The sequence below is a fragment of the Oncorhynchus nerka genome, linkage group LG21, assembly GCF_034236695.1.
Source record: "Oncorhynchus nerka isolate Pitt River linkage group LG21, Oner_Uvic_2.0, whole genome shotgun sequence".
NCBI lineage: Eukaryota > Metazoa > Chordata > Actinopteri > Salmoniformes > Salmonidae > Oncorhynchus > Oncorhynchus nerka.
In genome coordinates, this window is record NC_088416.1 from 20,069,276 (window position 1) to 20,083,397 (window position 14,122).

Here is a 14,122-nt window from a genome sequence, read left to right on the forward strand (position 1 = left end):
ACCCAGTATTTTGAAAAGTACAGGATGGCAACAGACATTTCAGTTAAATATAACCCACCAATCCTTACTAGGAAATTGAATTTATTCACAAAAACCAAGTAGGCTAATTGCCCCAAAACCTCTATACTTTGGGATTGGACCAATACCCAGGTTACTCTAATTCGCAGAAACAGAGTTCCACTCTGTCATGCAAGGTGATTAATCCTGATTACCTCTGTCCAATATCCTACCACTCAACACAGCACCACAGATAACAGCTCAAATGTTACGCAACAAAAAAACAACGCACAAATATCCAAGAACGAGGTCCTAACCTCCCGAGCCAACAGCCCGAATCAGCCCAGACTGGCCCTAACCCAGCCTGGCCTAATGGACCAGAGTACTGACCCCTGGTACTCCCTCTGGTCGATATGCTGGGCTCAGATGGTGGGATTACCATGCCATTGTCTGCTGGGGCGCAAAGCCCAGAGATGACATGGTTGTTAACCACCCGGTTCCCCCCAGTGGACTATGGACTGGTGCCAGGCTTAACCCTTGTCCCAATGGCTTCGCTGCCAGGCTTAACCCTTGTCCCAATGGTTTCGCTGCCAGGCGTTAGCCCCGGTCCCTATTGTTTCGCTGCCAAGCTTTAGCCCCGGTCCCTCTTGTTTTGCTGCCAAGCTTTAGCCCCGGTCCCTGTTGTTTCGCTGCCAGGCTTTAGCCCCGGTCCCTGTTGTTTCGCTGCCAGGCTTTAGCCCCGGTCCCTATTGTTTCACTGCCAAGCTTTAGCCCCGGTCCCTGTTGTTTCGCTGCCAAGCTTTAGCCCCGGTCCCTGTTGTTTCGCTGCCAGGCTTTAGCCCCGGTCCCTGTTGTTCCGCTGCCAGGCTTTAGCCCTAGTCCCAATGGTTTCACTGCCACTCCTCTCCCCTACTGCTAGCACGAAAGGGGGAGGCACTGATTGCTCACTCTGGTGGGGGGGTCAAGGTGAGGAAGAAGGGAAGAGATGCACAACGGGCAGAAATAACTGCAGATGCAGGACAGTGCAGGAGAAGGCAATTGCGCATTAAAACATGCCTACTGTTTTTTTCACCAGTCATTGCAATCAACCCCTCTGGCATATTCACACTTTGAGCCATGACCTTGGTTGCATACTGTAACCCTTTTGGTCTGTTTACATACAGTGTAATGCTCTGCAAAACAAAAGGATGTCTCTCTCCCCGTTTTCCCTCCAACAGAAAGTGTTCTCTGCCAATAGTACGAGCCCTGGGGACCATTCAGGGTTATCTCATGTACTTTTTCTGCCATGTAAACAGTCCTCCGGCCCACCAATCAGAGGCTGGGGGCCAGAGGCTGGAGCTTGGAGCGATGAGTCACCCTGTGTGTTTGTGTGTATCTGTAAATTGGGGGTTTGTTGGGTTGGATCCAGGCCTGTGACTCACACAGAACTGACAGTCTAGATCTGGAGTTGGCCTGGCTGCCTCATTGAATGACCTAAATCCTGGCTGCCTGCCTGCCTGCCTTTTTTTCTCTCTATCTCTCTTTCGCTCTCCCTCTGCCTTGCGCTCTGCCTCTCTTTCTCTCCCTCTGCCTCTCTCTCACGCTGCCTCGCTCTCTCTGCCTGCCCATATGAGCTGCACTCTGTGCTGTCACCTCATTGACCCCCTTTCTCATTCCCTTTTAGCTAGTTCTCTCTTTTTCCCCTCCGCTCTCTCACATACGGTCACACGCGTTCTTATACACTTAAGCAAGCACACCTACGTCAATGTACACGGGCGCCTCTACCCAGGTCTAACGTGACGAGGACAGCAATGAGGAACTCTGATGAACGTTTCAACCGTGACGAGACCGTTTAGATTCTGACAGCCATCGCTGTCCAAGACTAGCCTTCATCTGACACCGCCCAGTTAGCTGAGATGCACAGTATATAGTGTTGTCACGGTACCAGGATGTTGACTTCGGTACCAGGTTCAGTATCACGATTCGCAATACCGTCACGATAGTCAATTCCACAACGATACCACTGCAAGAACAACAAGGCATATTAGACAAAGTCACAGAATGGCACTTGATCCAGACAGATACACTCAGCTTCTGCTCTGTTCAATCGTTGGGAATCTTTTGAGTTAAATATCACCACGTTTGACGTTTTTCAGAGACCGTCATTTATGCATTAATGAATCATCTATACAGTCAGACACTCAGTTTGTTTTTACCAATCTAACTCCATGACAACATCATGGTAATAATGTATTTGAATTATCAATCTTTATTGATAAACTGGGTAAATCAATAGGCCTATTGACGATAGAGGTAAATTAATATGTGTGCATGACCTTTGTTGTTGAGCTTACTTTTGGCTGATTTCATGGGGCCACAGATGATAAGCAATCTCTTACCCTTCCATTTGGGACCAATTTTATTGTACTGATCAACAACATTTACATAGAAGCTTATTTTACAAAAGTGCTCGCTGTCTCTTTAGGAGTGGCAGGTAGCCTAGTGGTTGGAGCGTTGGACTAGTTAACCGAAAGGTTGCTAGATCGTATCCCCCGAGCGGACGAGGTAAAAAATATGTTGTTCTGAAGAAGGCAGTTAATCCACTGTTTCTAGGCCATCGTTGTAAATAAGAATTTGTTCTGAACTGACTTGCCTAGTTAAATAAAGGTTTAATTATTATTATTTATTTTTTAAGCAGCAATGACGTCATTCACGAGGCAAGAGGGGGGCAGCCCGGAGTCAGTTGGCGGAGGCAATAGAGATAAATAGTAATGGTGTCTTTTTGTAGGTACCAACTCCACCATGGTTCATTGGACAAAGCCTATGGTGAAATGAATGGCCGGTGGTGAAATGAATGAAGGTCTGTGGTAAACACGGGCTTAGGAGATAATGTTTTGTTCTATGAGCTCATTTTCTTCATCTAGCGTCGCTTTTTGTGAAATTTTTAAGCATTTATGTAATAAAAAAACACACAATAATAATAATAATAATTCATAAAGTTCATGTTAACTGACTGATATTATCTCATAGAACAAAACATATAAGATTTTCTAAGCCGGTGTTATCCCCAGACCTTATATCCGGCCTTTATCCCGAAACCCTATTCTTTCCCCATTAATTGTCTCCATAGGAAGGGCTGAATGAACCAGAGGTAACTCATTTCCGTTTTTTTAGAACTACAAACTGACGATCTCTATAGATCATCTTTGGGAGAAGCGTGAGAAAGAGACCAATTTTAAGTGAATTAAAAAAAGTTTTGGTGGCAATCAGCTTTGAAATCAATTGATAGCTTCAGCTACACGCTAGAAGAAAATTTTGCCTACAAAGCTGGAATCGACCGGTATCTTCTTGCATTGTAAAGTGTTCTAGCCTGTATGGGACATTGTTTTGCGAACAGTAATGAACAGTTTCAACATTCCCGCATGCATTATATATCGCATTATTCAAGTGTGTTAACTTCTGTGCAGCATGAGTAGGGCGCTAACATGATACCGTATTGAGAAAGTAACAAAGTTCCGATATACTGTGCAACACGAGGCGTTATGTTTAAAAAAAAAAAAATGTTTTGCATCATCCTTGTTTTTAGTTTCCTCACTCCGTGAGTTAGTCTTGATATCTGTCCCGTGTCTGTCCCGGGTTCCCCGCTTGCATGACAAGACTGAGAGAAGAGCCGAATGTTGTCTGCGAGAGAAGAAGAGTGTATAGTACAGTCACAGTGAGTCTTTTGAAAGGAGAGAAGAGAGAGAGGCTTAACAACTGTACCAGGATCCTCTTTCTCCCCCAGGGACTACCGCCAACGCTGCTGCTGCTGCGAGGTATGCAGCCGCTTCTCTTTCATGCTCTGCCCTATTTTTTTCTCTCTTTATCTCACTCTCACACACACACACATACACACACACCCCTCTGATTGACACGTTCACTTGTACACACACACACACTCGCAGACAAACTCACAGACAATCCCTCTTCTTCCTCTGCTTTTTTCCACTTTCCCCTTCTACTTTTCTACTCTACAACACAGACACCCCCGCCCCCTCACCAACTCCTCTGCTGGCCTCATCCATTTACCTTGTAGCACTACAATTATTGGGGCGTTTAAATATTTCAGAGGGAACAGCGGCCTCTATCCCATCCAGGCTGTTCTCTGGCGAGAGGGTAAATGGCGGGAGTGTAGCACTGGGAGACGTACGTTCACTAATTCATAGCTCCCTCCGGGTGATCTAATGGCCCATATTCTCCCTCCGGGTGATCTAATGCCCATATTCTCCCTCCGGATGATCTAATGGCCCATAGACTGCCTCCGGGTGATCTAATGGCCCAGATGGGTGTGTGGATATCAGTAGTATATGGTACTGTGGGTTAACTCCACAATGTATCAGTTTGTTTGCCATTTTCTTCAACTTCAACGTGTGTGTGTATTGTGTGTACGTGGTTAAAAAAACAGTTGAAGTCGGAAGTTTACATACACTTAGGTTGGAGTCATTAAAACTCGTTTTTCAACCACTCCACAAATTTCTTGTCAACAAACTATAGGTTTGGCAAGTCGGCTAGGACCTCTACGTTGTGCATGACACAAGTCATTTTTCCAACAATTGTTTACAGACAGATTATTTCACTTATAATCCACTGTATCACAATTCCAGTGGGCCAGAAGTTTACATACACTAAGTTGACTGTGCCTTTAAACTGCTTGGAAAATTCCAGAAAATTATATCATGGCTTTAAAAGCTTCTGATGGGCTAATTGACATCATTTGAGTCAATTGTAGGTTTACCTGTGGATGGATTTCAAGGCCTACCTTCAAACTCAGTGACTCTTTGCTTGACATCATGGGAAAATCAAAAGAAATCAGCCAGACCCCAGAAAAGAATTGTAGACCTCGACAAGTCTGGTTCATCCTTGGGAGCAATTTCCAAACGCCTGAAGGTACCACGTTCATCTGTACAAACAATAGTACGCAAGTATAAACACCATGGGACCACGCAGCCGTCATACTGCTCAGGAAGGAGATGAGTTCTGTCTCCTAGAGATGAACTTACTTTGGTGCAAAAAGTGCAAATCTATTCCAGAACAGCATCAAAGGCCCTTGTGAAGATGCTGGATGAAACAGGTACAAAAGTATCTATATCCACAGTAAAACAAGTCCTACCTATATCGACATAATCTGAAAGGCCGCTCAGCAAGGAAGAAGCCACTGCTCCAAAACCGCCATCAAAAATCCAGACTACAGTTTGCAACTGCACATGGGGACAAAGATCATACTTTTTGGAGAAATGTCCTCTGGTCTGATGAAACAAATTTGAACTGTTTGGCCATAATGACCATAGTTATGTTTGGAGGAAAAAGAGGGAGGCTTGCAAGCCGAAAAACACCATCCCAACCATGAAGCACGAGGGTGGCAGCATCATGTTGTGGGGGTGCTTTGCTGCAGGGGCGACTGGTGCACTTGACAAAATAGATGGCATCATGAGGTAGGAAAATGATGTGGATATATTGAAGCAACATCTCAAGACATTAGTCAGGAAGTTAAAGCTTTGTCACAAATGGGTCTTCAGAATGGACAATGACCCAAGCATACTTCCAAAGTTGTGGCAAAATGGCTTAACAAAGTCAAGATATTGGAGTAGCCATCACAAAGCCCTGACCTCAATCCCATAGAAAATTTGTGGGCAGAACTGTTAGAGCAAGGAGGCCTACAAACCTGACTCAGTTACACCAGCTCTGTCAAGAGGAATGGCTACCAAATAGTAATTGAGTGTATGTAAACTTCTGACCCACTGGGAATGTGATGAAAGAAGTAAAAGCTGAAATAAATAATTCTCTCTACCATTATTCTGACATTTCACATTCTTAAAATAAAGTGGTGATCCTAACTGACCTAAAACAGGGGATTTTTACTAGGATTAAATGTCAGGAATTGTGAAAAGCGGGGTTCAAATGTACTTGGCTAAGGTGTATATAAACGTCCGACTTCAACCTTATACATGATTGTTTTTTTGTCTGTACTCTGTCTCTCTGACGCGACCCTCAGATCCGACACTAACACTAATGGCCCTCTCAGCCAGCCAAACAGGCCCATCTGTCAGCTAGGGGTCAAATGGTGCAAGCACAAGGTCACGCCAGGCAGACAGACCGGTCAACAGGGCCCAGGGGGGTTAAGGGAAATATGAGAGCCCTCTGCCACTCGCCGTCCCTCTCCCTCTGACCCCTCCCCCTCTCTACCATATAACCCCCGCACCGTCACAGTCTGGTCAGGTGATCAGCACTCCGTGTGATCGGCTCTTACAATGAGCAGCTAAGGAAGCGGCAAAAACACGTTTTAACCTATATTTAACCCTTAAATGAACAATATGTAGAAATCGCTCCGCCATTACATGGTTGATCAAATTCTTGTGCGCCTAATTTGGGTTTATGTAGCAAAACAAGCAGTGTATAGTGTGGAGGGTCACTGCGCAATCTAAACCGCTGTGAAATGTATTTTCAACAACCAAAGATATCATATTTTTAGCTGTTTTGAAGCCGGTGTACAAAACGGAAACAAAAAATATGCAAAAGCTAAACTTAGCAACGGGAAGCATAGAAATGGAGCACAAACAACAGATCTGCTGCTTGTCAGACATGCTTTCAAAGAGAATGAAAGATCTATAACTAATATTTCTATGTGAATTTGGTCCGGTCACCCGGAATGCGCCGTACTGGACCTTTTTAACAATCGCTCTTTTGGTCAGTGTTGTGCTGACATCACCAGGGTTGCTGCTTATTATCTATGCATAGTCACTTTACCCCTACCTACATGTCCAGATTATCTCAATTACCTCGACGGGGTACCGCTACCCCCTTAGCAAATATTTGCGCACTTTGAAAAATAATAATTCTGCATTGTTGGTTAGGGGTTTGTAAGTAAGCAATTTCACGGTAATGTTTAGACCTGTTGTATTCGGCGCTTACGACAAATACAAATTGATACGATTTGTTAAAGTAGACGTCAGTTTGACTGAGTGGGGAGATCTCTCTGAGATCCAGGTCAAGATGCACTTTGGAGCCATTCATTAGAGTCCAGCCATGTCCTTGATCAGGGGGAACTGCCATAGGCATCTTGTCGGCCTCTTCTCAAATGTCTCCATTTTAGCTGAGATGACCAGAAAGCTCGCGGAGGCTAGTCGTTAGCGACACTGGCTCACTGTAGCCGGTGGTCATCGCCTACCTGGGAGGATTGATTAGTGATGAGCTGATCGGTTTGTCTTTCATCTCGTAAAATCCTGGGTTTTGTTGTTGCACATGGTTTAATTCAACCCATTGGTGTCTGGGACCAGTTTGGGTGGCGCACAGCCCCCAGGCGTGCAGGTCGAGGTCCATGCGAGGACGAGGACGTCCCGATTTCACCCTCTTAATGTGCCACTCCTACACGAGTCAGGATTCACACAAGGACAGCTTGGCAGAAAAAAGAGGTCAGACCAGGGAACAGGGGGCTGGCGAGCACACAAAAAGACTGAGTGCGAAGGCAGGAGAGGGAAGGAGAGAAAGCGAAGAAGTGTGAGAGGAACAGCGAAGGCAGGAGAGGGTGAGAAAATGGACTGAGTGTGTTGTGAAATAAACAAGGGGAAAGAGGAGGAAAATGTCTTACTTGTTTGAAATGTCTTACTTCCTGTGTTTTTTGTTGTTGTTGTTCTTTACCTTGAAACGTGTTGGTTTGATACCGTATAGCAGCACAGCATCAGCGTGTGTCCCCCCACCCTCCCCCTCCCTTTTCTTGTCACCTACATCGTATCTCTCACCACAGCTCTCTTTCATCTAGTTTCTGAGCCCGCGTTCTCTGTCGCCCCTTTTTTGCCTGTGTGTCTACCTGCCCAAAATACCTCCCTTAGCTGGCACAAAGACGGCACTGAAGCCTCAACCGTCACTCGCTTCCTGTGCTGTGTGTGTGTGTGTGTGTGTGTGTGTGTGTGTGTGTGTGTGTGCACGTGCGCACGCACGCCTGGAGAGGAGATAAAGACTTCACATCCTCCTCTCTCTAGTCTTCTTTCTGTCTCGGTTAGGGCTGGTGTATTTTCAGTGACACCCTGGTTTATTTTGAACCCAGGAAACACCGGCTGGTTTAGGCGGTGGATATACTTGGAAAGATGCAGCTGGGCATCGACCGGAAAAGTAGATGAGGCTCAGGTTCAAATGGGATATAGAACTGGTACCATTCATCATAGTGATCGACTAGTATCTAGACATCCTATAAAAGGTTTAGTAGACTAGTATCTAGACATCCTATAAAAAGTTTAGTAGACTAGTATCTAGACATCCTATAAAAAGTTTAGTAGACTAGTATCTAGACATCCTATTAAAAAGTTTAGTAGACTATTATCTAGACATCCTATAAAAAGTTTAGTAGACTAGTATCTAGACATCCTATAAAAAGTTTTAACTAGATCCCACACAGTAAATCCTCAGTTGTTCCCGGGAAATCAATTGGCAAATTGACCTGCAAGGAAAATGCATTCACTCTCCCCCCCCCACACACCTGAACCACTGTTCTCGGTGTCCAAAACTGAACGGAATCCTCCAGTTAGCATCGTAGAGACGCTGTCGTTACCTCTGATTCAGGATCTGTGCTAAATGACAAAGAGTGATGGGGTGATCTGGTAGCATTTGGGCTAGTCTGAATTCCAGCATCCCGAGACTCAGAGAGCCAGACCTTTTCCATTGTATATTTGTCGAGTTTTATTCCTTTTCTTGTTTTTCTATGTTTTGTATTTGAGCTATTCAGGGCGACCGAGGACACTAGAGGAAGTGCCTTGGCAGGACAACAACAGGCAGTGAATGCATTGTTTTCTCATCTATTTTTTTTTGCTTCTCTCCCCTGTCTTTATGCTCCCGAGTGGCTCAGTGGTCTAAGACACTGCATCTCAGTGCAAGAGGTGTCACTGCAGTACCTGGTTCAAATCCAGGCTGCATCACATCCGGCCGTGATTGGAAGTCCTATAGGGCGGCGCACAATTGGACCAAAGCGAATATAATGGTGCTTTGGCGTGCAATGTTTTCTAGTGGTCCTGTTCTTCGTCTGTTCCCGAACCCAGCGAGTGATCCTAGATGGTCTCTATCGTTTTTCGTCATCCTCGGTTTTGCTCTCTTTCTCTTTGTCTCTCTCTCATGTTCTTCCGGACTCTCCGCGTCTCCCCCCCCCCCCCCCCCCCTCCTCAACTTTCTCCTCTCGTTTCATTCTCACACACAGCGAAAACGTTGTCTGTTTTGAAAATAATACTTTGTAGACCTAGGATGATGTACCGTAAGTATGGACGCCCACTCCCCAACTGACTCTATCACCACACACACACGCATTCCCACACACACACATTCCCACACACACACACGTGCGCACGCACACACCCCCACACGCGCGCGCGCACACACACACACCATTTTTTTATGGTTTTGGAATCCCCCCCAGCCCCTATACCGGTGTTATTGTTGGCACCTATCCAGCACTTATGGACTGAGCTTGCAGAAAAAAGAGGGGGGGGGATGCAGACACTGGAATGTGTGTTATGTCAGGAGATATAGAGGGGAAGCCGGTAAGGGCGGGGACCGGAGATGACTGGGGGAAAGGTCAAAGGGGAAAGGGCAGGGGATTGGAGGACAGAAGGACAGGGGGGAATAGCAAATGTGGGGGGCAGGGTGTTAGGTATGTAGAGAGAGAATGGAAAGGATCTGGAGAGGGGGAGAGAAAAGGAGAGATGCAGGGGGAGTTTAACGTAGCGAGAGGGAAGGAGATGAGAGTGGAAGGTAGAAGAATGTGTGGGAGTTTAGTGTGGTAATGATGGAAACAAGTACGATTGTACGCTGAGAAGTCTCTCACAAACACACACACATACTAGAACATGTAGGACAGATTCATGCATCAACTTTCACATGGTGGGTTAGGGCCAGAAATATGTGTGTTATTGGGTTGTGTGTGTGTGTGTGTGTGCACGCGTGTTCCTTTCCCTTTTTGTTCTCTCATGCTGCCTTGCAGGTTCTTTGAGTCCTGGGGTAAAAGTAGAGCACTTACTGACACTCCAGTGTTCAGTCTGACCCCTAAGCATAACACACACATACTAGGAGAGCTCTGAAAGATTGAAGGTGTGTTGTGTGTACATGAATGTAACCTGTATGTGAGCCTGCGTGTCTGTGTGTGCGTTCAGGGTCTGCCTCTCACATTCTTCCACGTGATGTAAGCCCCTCTTCCAAGAAGTGGAGGAGATTACACGATGGACTGTGAATACAAAGATGACTGTTTCTCATCACACTGAAGGCATGTTCCCCCTTTTATAACGCATACAGTCGCTAGTGAAAGTCTACACGCCTTAAAGTCTTCACATTTTGCTGCCTTAAAATGTCATCTAAAAAAGGGATTCATTTAGATTTTTCCTAATGATCTACGCGACCTACTCCACATTTTCAAAGGGAAAGAAAAATGATAGAAATATTTATAAAAAATAAAATAAATAAAAAATGGAGAAAAAAATGAAATGAGGAAGTATTGATTGCCTTCCCACCCCAGAGTTAATATTTGATGGAAACACCTTTTGGTAGCCATTACATGAAAGGGAAGTGGCTCTTATTGTCTTTCACTCTCTTTCATCCTAATTCTCTTTTGATCTATTTAAATCTCTCACTTAAACTCCGTCTCCCTCCTCTTTCTCTCTCTCTCTTTCTTTCACTCTCTTCTCTCTCTCTTTCTTTCTCTCTCCCTCTCTGCCTCTCTCCCTCCCTCTCTGCCTCTCTCCCCTCTCTCTGTCTCTATCTCTCCCTCTCTCTCTGCAGTTACATCAGAAAGTGTGGCAATGATTTAAGTGAGCTGTGTTACAAGTGACCTACCAATTACCAACTGTGGTTCCACTGAATCTTTCATACGGTCCACTTGTTGCAATGTGCCGTTGTCACTCATTTCCACCATGTCTTAATCGGTGATTAGGCTAAGTAATAGCATAGTTGCATGTCTTTAAGATCATCCAGCCCTATAGATTAAGCTAACCTAATCTCCCGCTCCTCTCTTGTCTCTCTGTCTCGCTCTCTCTGTCTCTCTCTCTGTCTCTCTCTGTCTTTCTCTCTGTCTCTGTCTCTCTCACTCTCTGTCTGTCTCTCTCTTTTTCTCTCTCTGTGCAGCCATAGAGACCCAGAGCACCAGCTCGGAGGAGATAGTCCCCAGTCCTCCCTCGCCGCCTCCTCCCCCGCGAATCTACAAACCCTGCTTCGTTTGTGCGGACAAGTCCTCGGGATACCACTACGGGGTCAGCGCCTGCGAGGGCTGCAAGGTGAGACACTTGGCCGTGCTCTTTTTCTTTCCATCCATCTCACGCTGTATCTCTCTGTCTTCACCTACCTCCCTATTTGCCCCGCTCGCTCGTTCTCACTCTTCCCTCACCTCTCTCTCGCCCTCGCCCTCTCTCTGTCTCTCTTTCTCTCTCTCTCTTTCTCTCACTCTCACTCTCTCACTCTCTCTCTCTCTCTCTCTCTCTCACCCTCTCTCTCTCTCACCCCCTCTCTCTCTCTCTCTCTCTCTCTCTCTCTCTCACCCTCTCTCTCTCTCACCCTCTCTCTCTCTCACCCTCTCTCTCTCTCTCTTTCTCTCTCTCTTTCTCTCACCCTCTCTCTCTCTCACCCTCTCTCTCTCTCTCTCACCCTCTCTCTCTCTCTCTCTCTCACCCTCTCTCTCTCTCTCTCTCTCACCCTCTCTCTCTCTCTCTCTCTCTCTCTCTCTCTCTCTCCCTCTCTCACCCTCTCTCTCTCTCTCTCTCTCTCTCTCTCTCTCTCTCTCTCTCTCTCTCTCTCTCTCTCTCACCCTCTCTCTCTCTCACCCTCTCTCTCTCTCTTTATCTCTCTCTCTCTCACCCTCTCTCTCTCTCTCTCTCTCACCCTCTCTCTCTCACCCTCTCTCTCTCTCCCCTCTCTCTCTCTCACCCTCTCTCTCTCTCACCCTCTCTCTCTCTCACCCTCTCTCTCTCCCTCTCTCTCTCCTTCTCTCTCTCCCCTCTCTCTCTCTCTCACCCCCTCTCTCTCTCTCTCGACCGAGATGCGCTTTGTGCCCCAGGACTTGGGGAACCTGGACTCTCAGGCCAGTGAATTACTTTAAATATCAGTCAAGTGCTGAGGAGAGATTCAAGCATATACCAGAGATATACACCACTGCCATAACTGTGTTGACTGCCTAATCTATACTATATTGCCTGGAAAAGCCTCCCGCTACCAGATTGAGCACCAGCTTGCTATCTAAAGTATCCTCAATAATTGAAGTCTGCCAGCATCTACATGTATATTGGCCTTCCACTGGGACTGTGGGAAAGCACAGGTTGGTGCTCGCCTAACTAGTGCGACGACACAGTTCCCCCTCCCATGTGTGTGCGTGTTTGATGGTTAGGTAGGCGCACAGTCCTCTCCTGTTCCCACGCAAACCCTTCTTCTGTCTCTCCTGGAAGAAAACGCACGTCTTCATTAAATTTGCATGGTTGTTTTTTTCCCCCTTTTTTCCTTTCCTTGGTTGTTTCTCTCTTTTGGGTCCCGGGAGGACGTGTATCTGTGGTCTACTTTTCATTTTTCTATTTTTTTGTTTTGTTGCTGGAGGCTTCTATCTCTCTTTTTCCATTTTTTGTTGTTGTTGCAAATTGGAACGCTCATTCCCCCCACACACACTCATGCCCTTCCCCCATATTTAGGGAAATTGGCTGTCTGCAAATGTGCAGTCGTTAGTTGTCATCCCTCATAATAGAGCTGTCAAAACAGCAGAGGGACACGAATCAGCATACACAACCAGTCTATTGATGTACACAGGCATCCAGACCTGATGAGTACGTCCACAGGCATCCAGACCTGATGAGTACGTCCACAGGCATCCAGACCTGATGAGTACGTACACAGGCATCCAGACCTGATGAGTACGTCCACAGGCATCCAGACCTGATGAGTACGTCCACAGGCATCCAGACCTGATGAGTACGTCCACAGGCATCCAGACCTGATGAGTACGTCCACAGGCATCCAGACCTGATGAGTACGTCCACAGGCATCCAGACCTGATGAGTACGTCCACAGGCATCCAGACCTGATGAGTACGTCCACAGGCATCCAGACCTGATGAGTACGTCCACAGGCATTAAACATTTTATACGAACACAACAGATTTTGTTTAACAGCTGGTCATTTTTCTTCTCAAAAAGGTAGGGGTCAAAATGATTGACACCCATAAAGATTGTTGTATGTAAAGTAGTCAAAAGTTGAGTATTTGGTCCCCTATTCCTAACATGCAATGACTACGTCATCGTTGTGACTCTACAAGCTTGTTGGATGCATTTGCAGTTAGTTTTGGTTGTGTTTCAGATGACTTTGTGTCCGATTTAGAAATGAATGGTGAATAATGTTTTGTGTCATTTTGGAGTCACTTATATTATACATCAGAATGTTTCTGAACACTTCTACATGAATGTGGATGCTACCATGATTATGGATAATGAATTGTGAATAATGATGAGTGAGAAAGTCACAGAGGGTCAAAGATCATACCCCCAGGACATGCCAAATAACAGGGGAGGTTAGCATGTATACAGCCCACTCCAAAATGACACTACATTATTTACCATTCATTTATTTTGGACACAAATTAATCTGAAACAAAACCAAAAACGAATTGCAAATGCATCCAACAAGCATGAACAAAACATAGACCATAGAAAATAAAAGCCTATTTGTATTATTTAACCTTTATTTAACTAGGCAAGTCAGTTGAGAACAAATTCTTATTTACAATGACGGTCCTATGGGACTCCCAATACAGCCTGGAATCGAACCAGGGTCTGTAGTGACGCCTCTAGCACTGAGGTGCAGTGCCTAAGACCGCTGCGCCACTCGGGAATCCTAAAAGAGAGAAGCGTTTTCATAAATCCCTTTCGCAATGGCAGGAGAAGAGCAAACAACAGACCTTCATTCCATTTCTACCAGATCTGACTTGTTTGTGTTGAAAATCAATGTTTGACCAATCCACAGATTTAGGTAATAAAACTAAGATATCCAATCAGATGGAACCAGCCGACATCTTAAAGAAAGGGGGTCACCTCGACGTGTGAAGACCTGAGGTGGTGGGCTGGGTACAATAGAGATAAGACCGCATTCCTGAGAAGGCACAAAG

At 45.8% G+C, this 14,122-nt stretch overlaps 1 protein-coding gene across 2 annotated transcripts in view; it reads left to right on the plus strand.

Moving 5' to 3' along the window:
- LOC115104038 (retinoic acid receptor alpha-like) overlaps nt 1-14,122 on the plus strand; it is a 178,397-nt gene that overhangs the window by 144,868 nt on the left and 19,407 nt on the right. For both annotated transcript variants that reach the window (XM_029625188.2, XM_029625189.2), the window contains one exon: nt 11,110-11,258. In XM_029625188.2, coding sequence (XP_029481048.1) covers nt 11,110-11,258 — 149 coding nt within the window. The remainder of the gene's footprint in view (nt 1-11,109; nt 11,259-14,122) is intronic.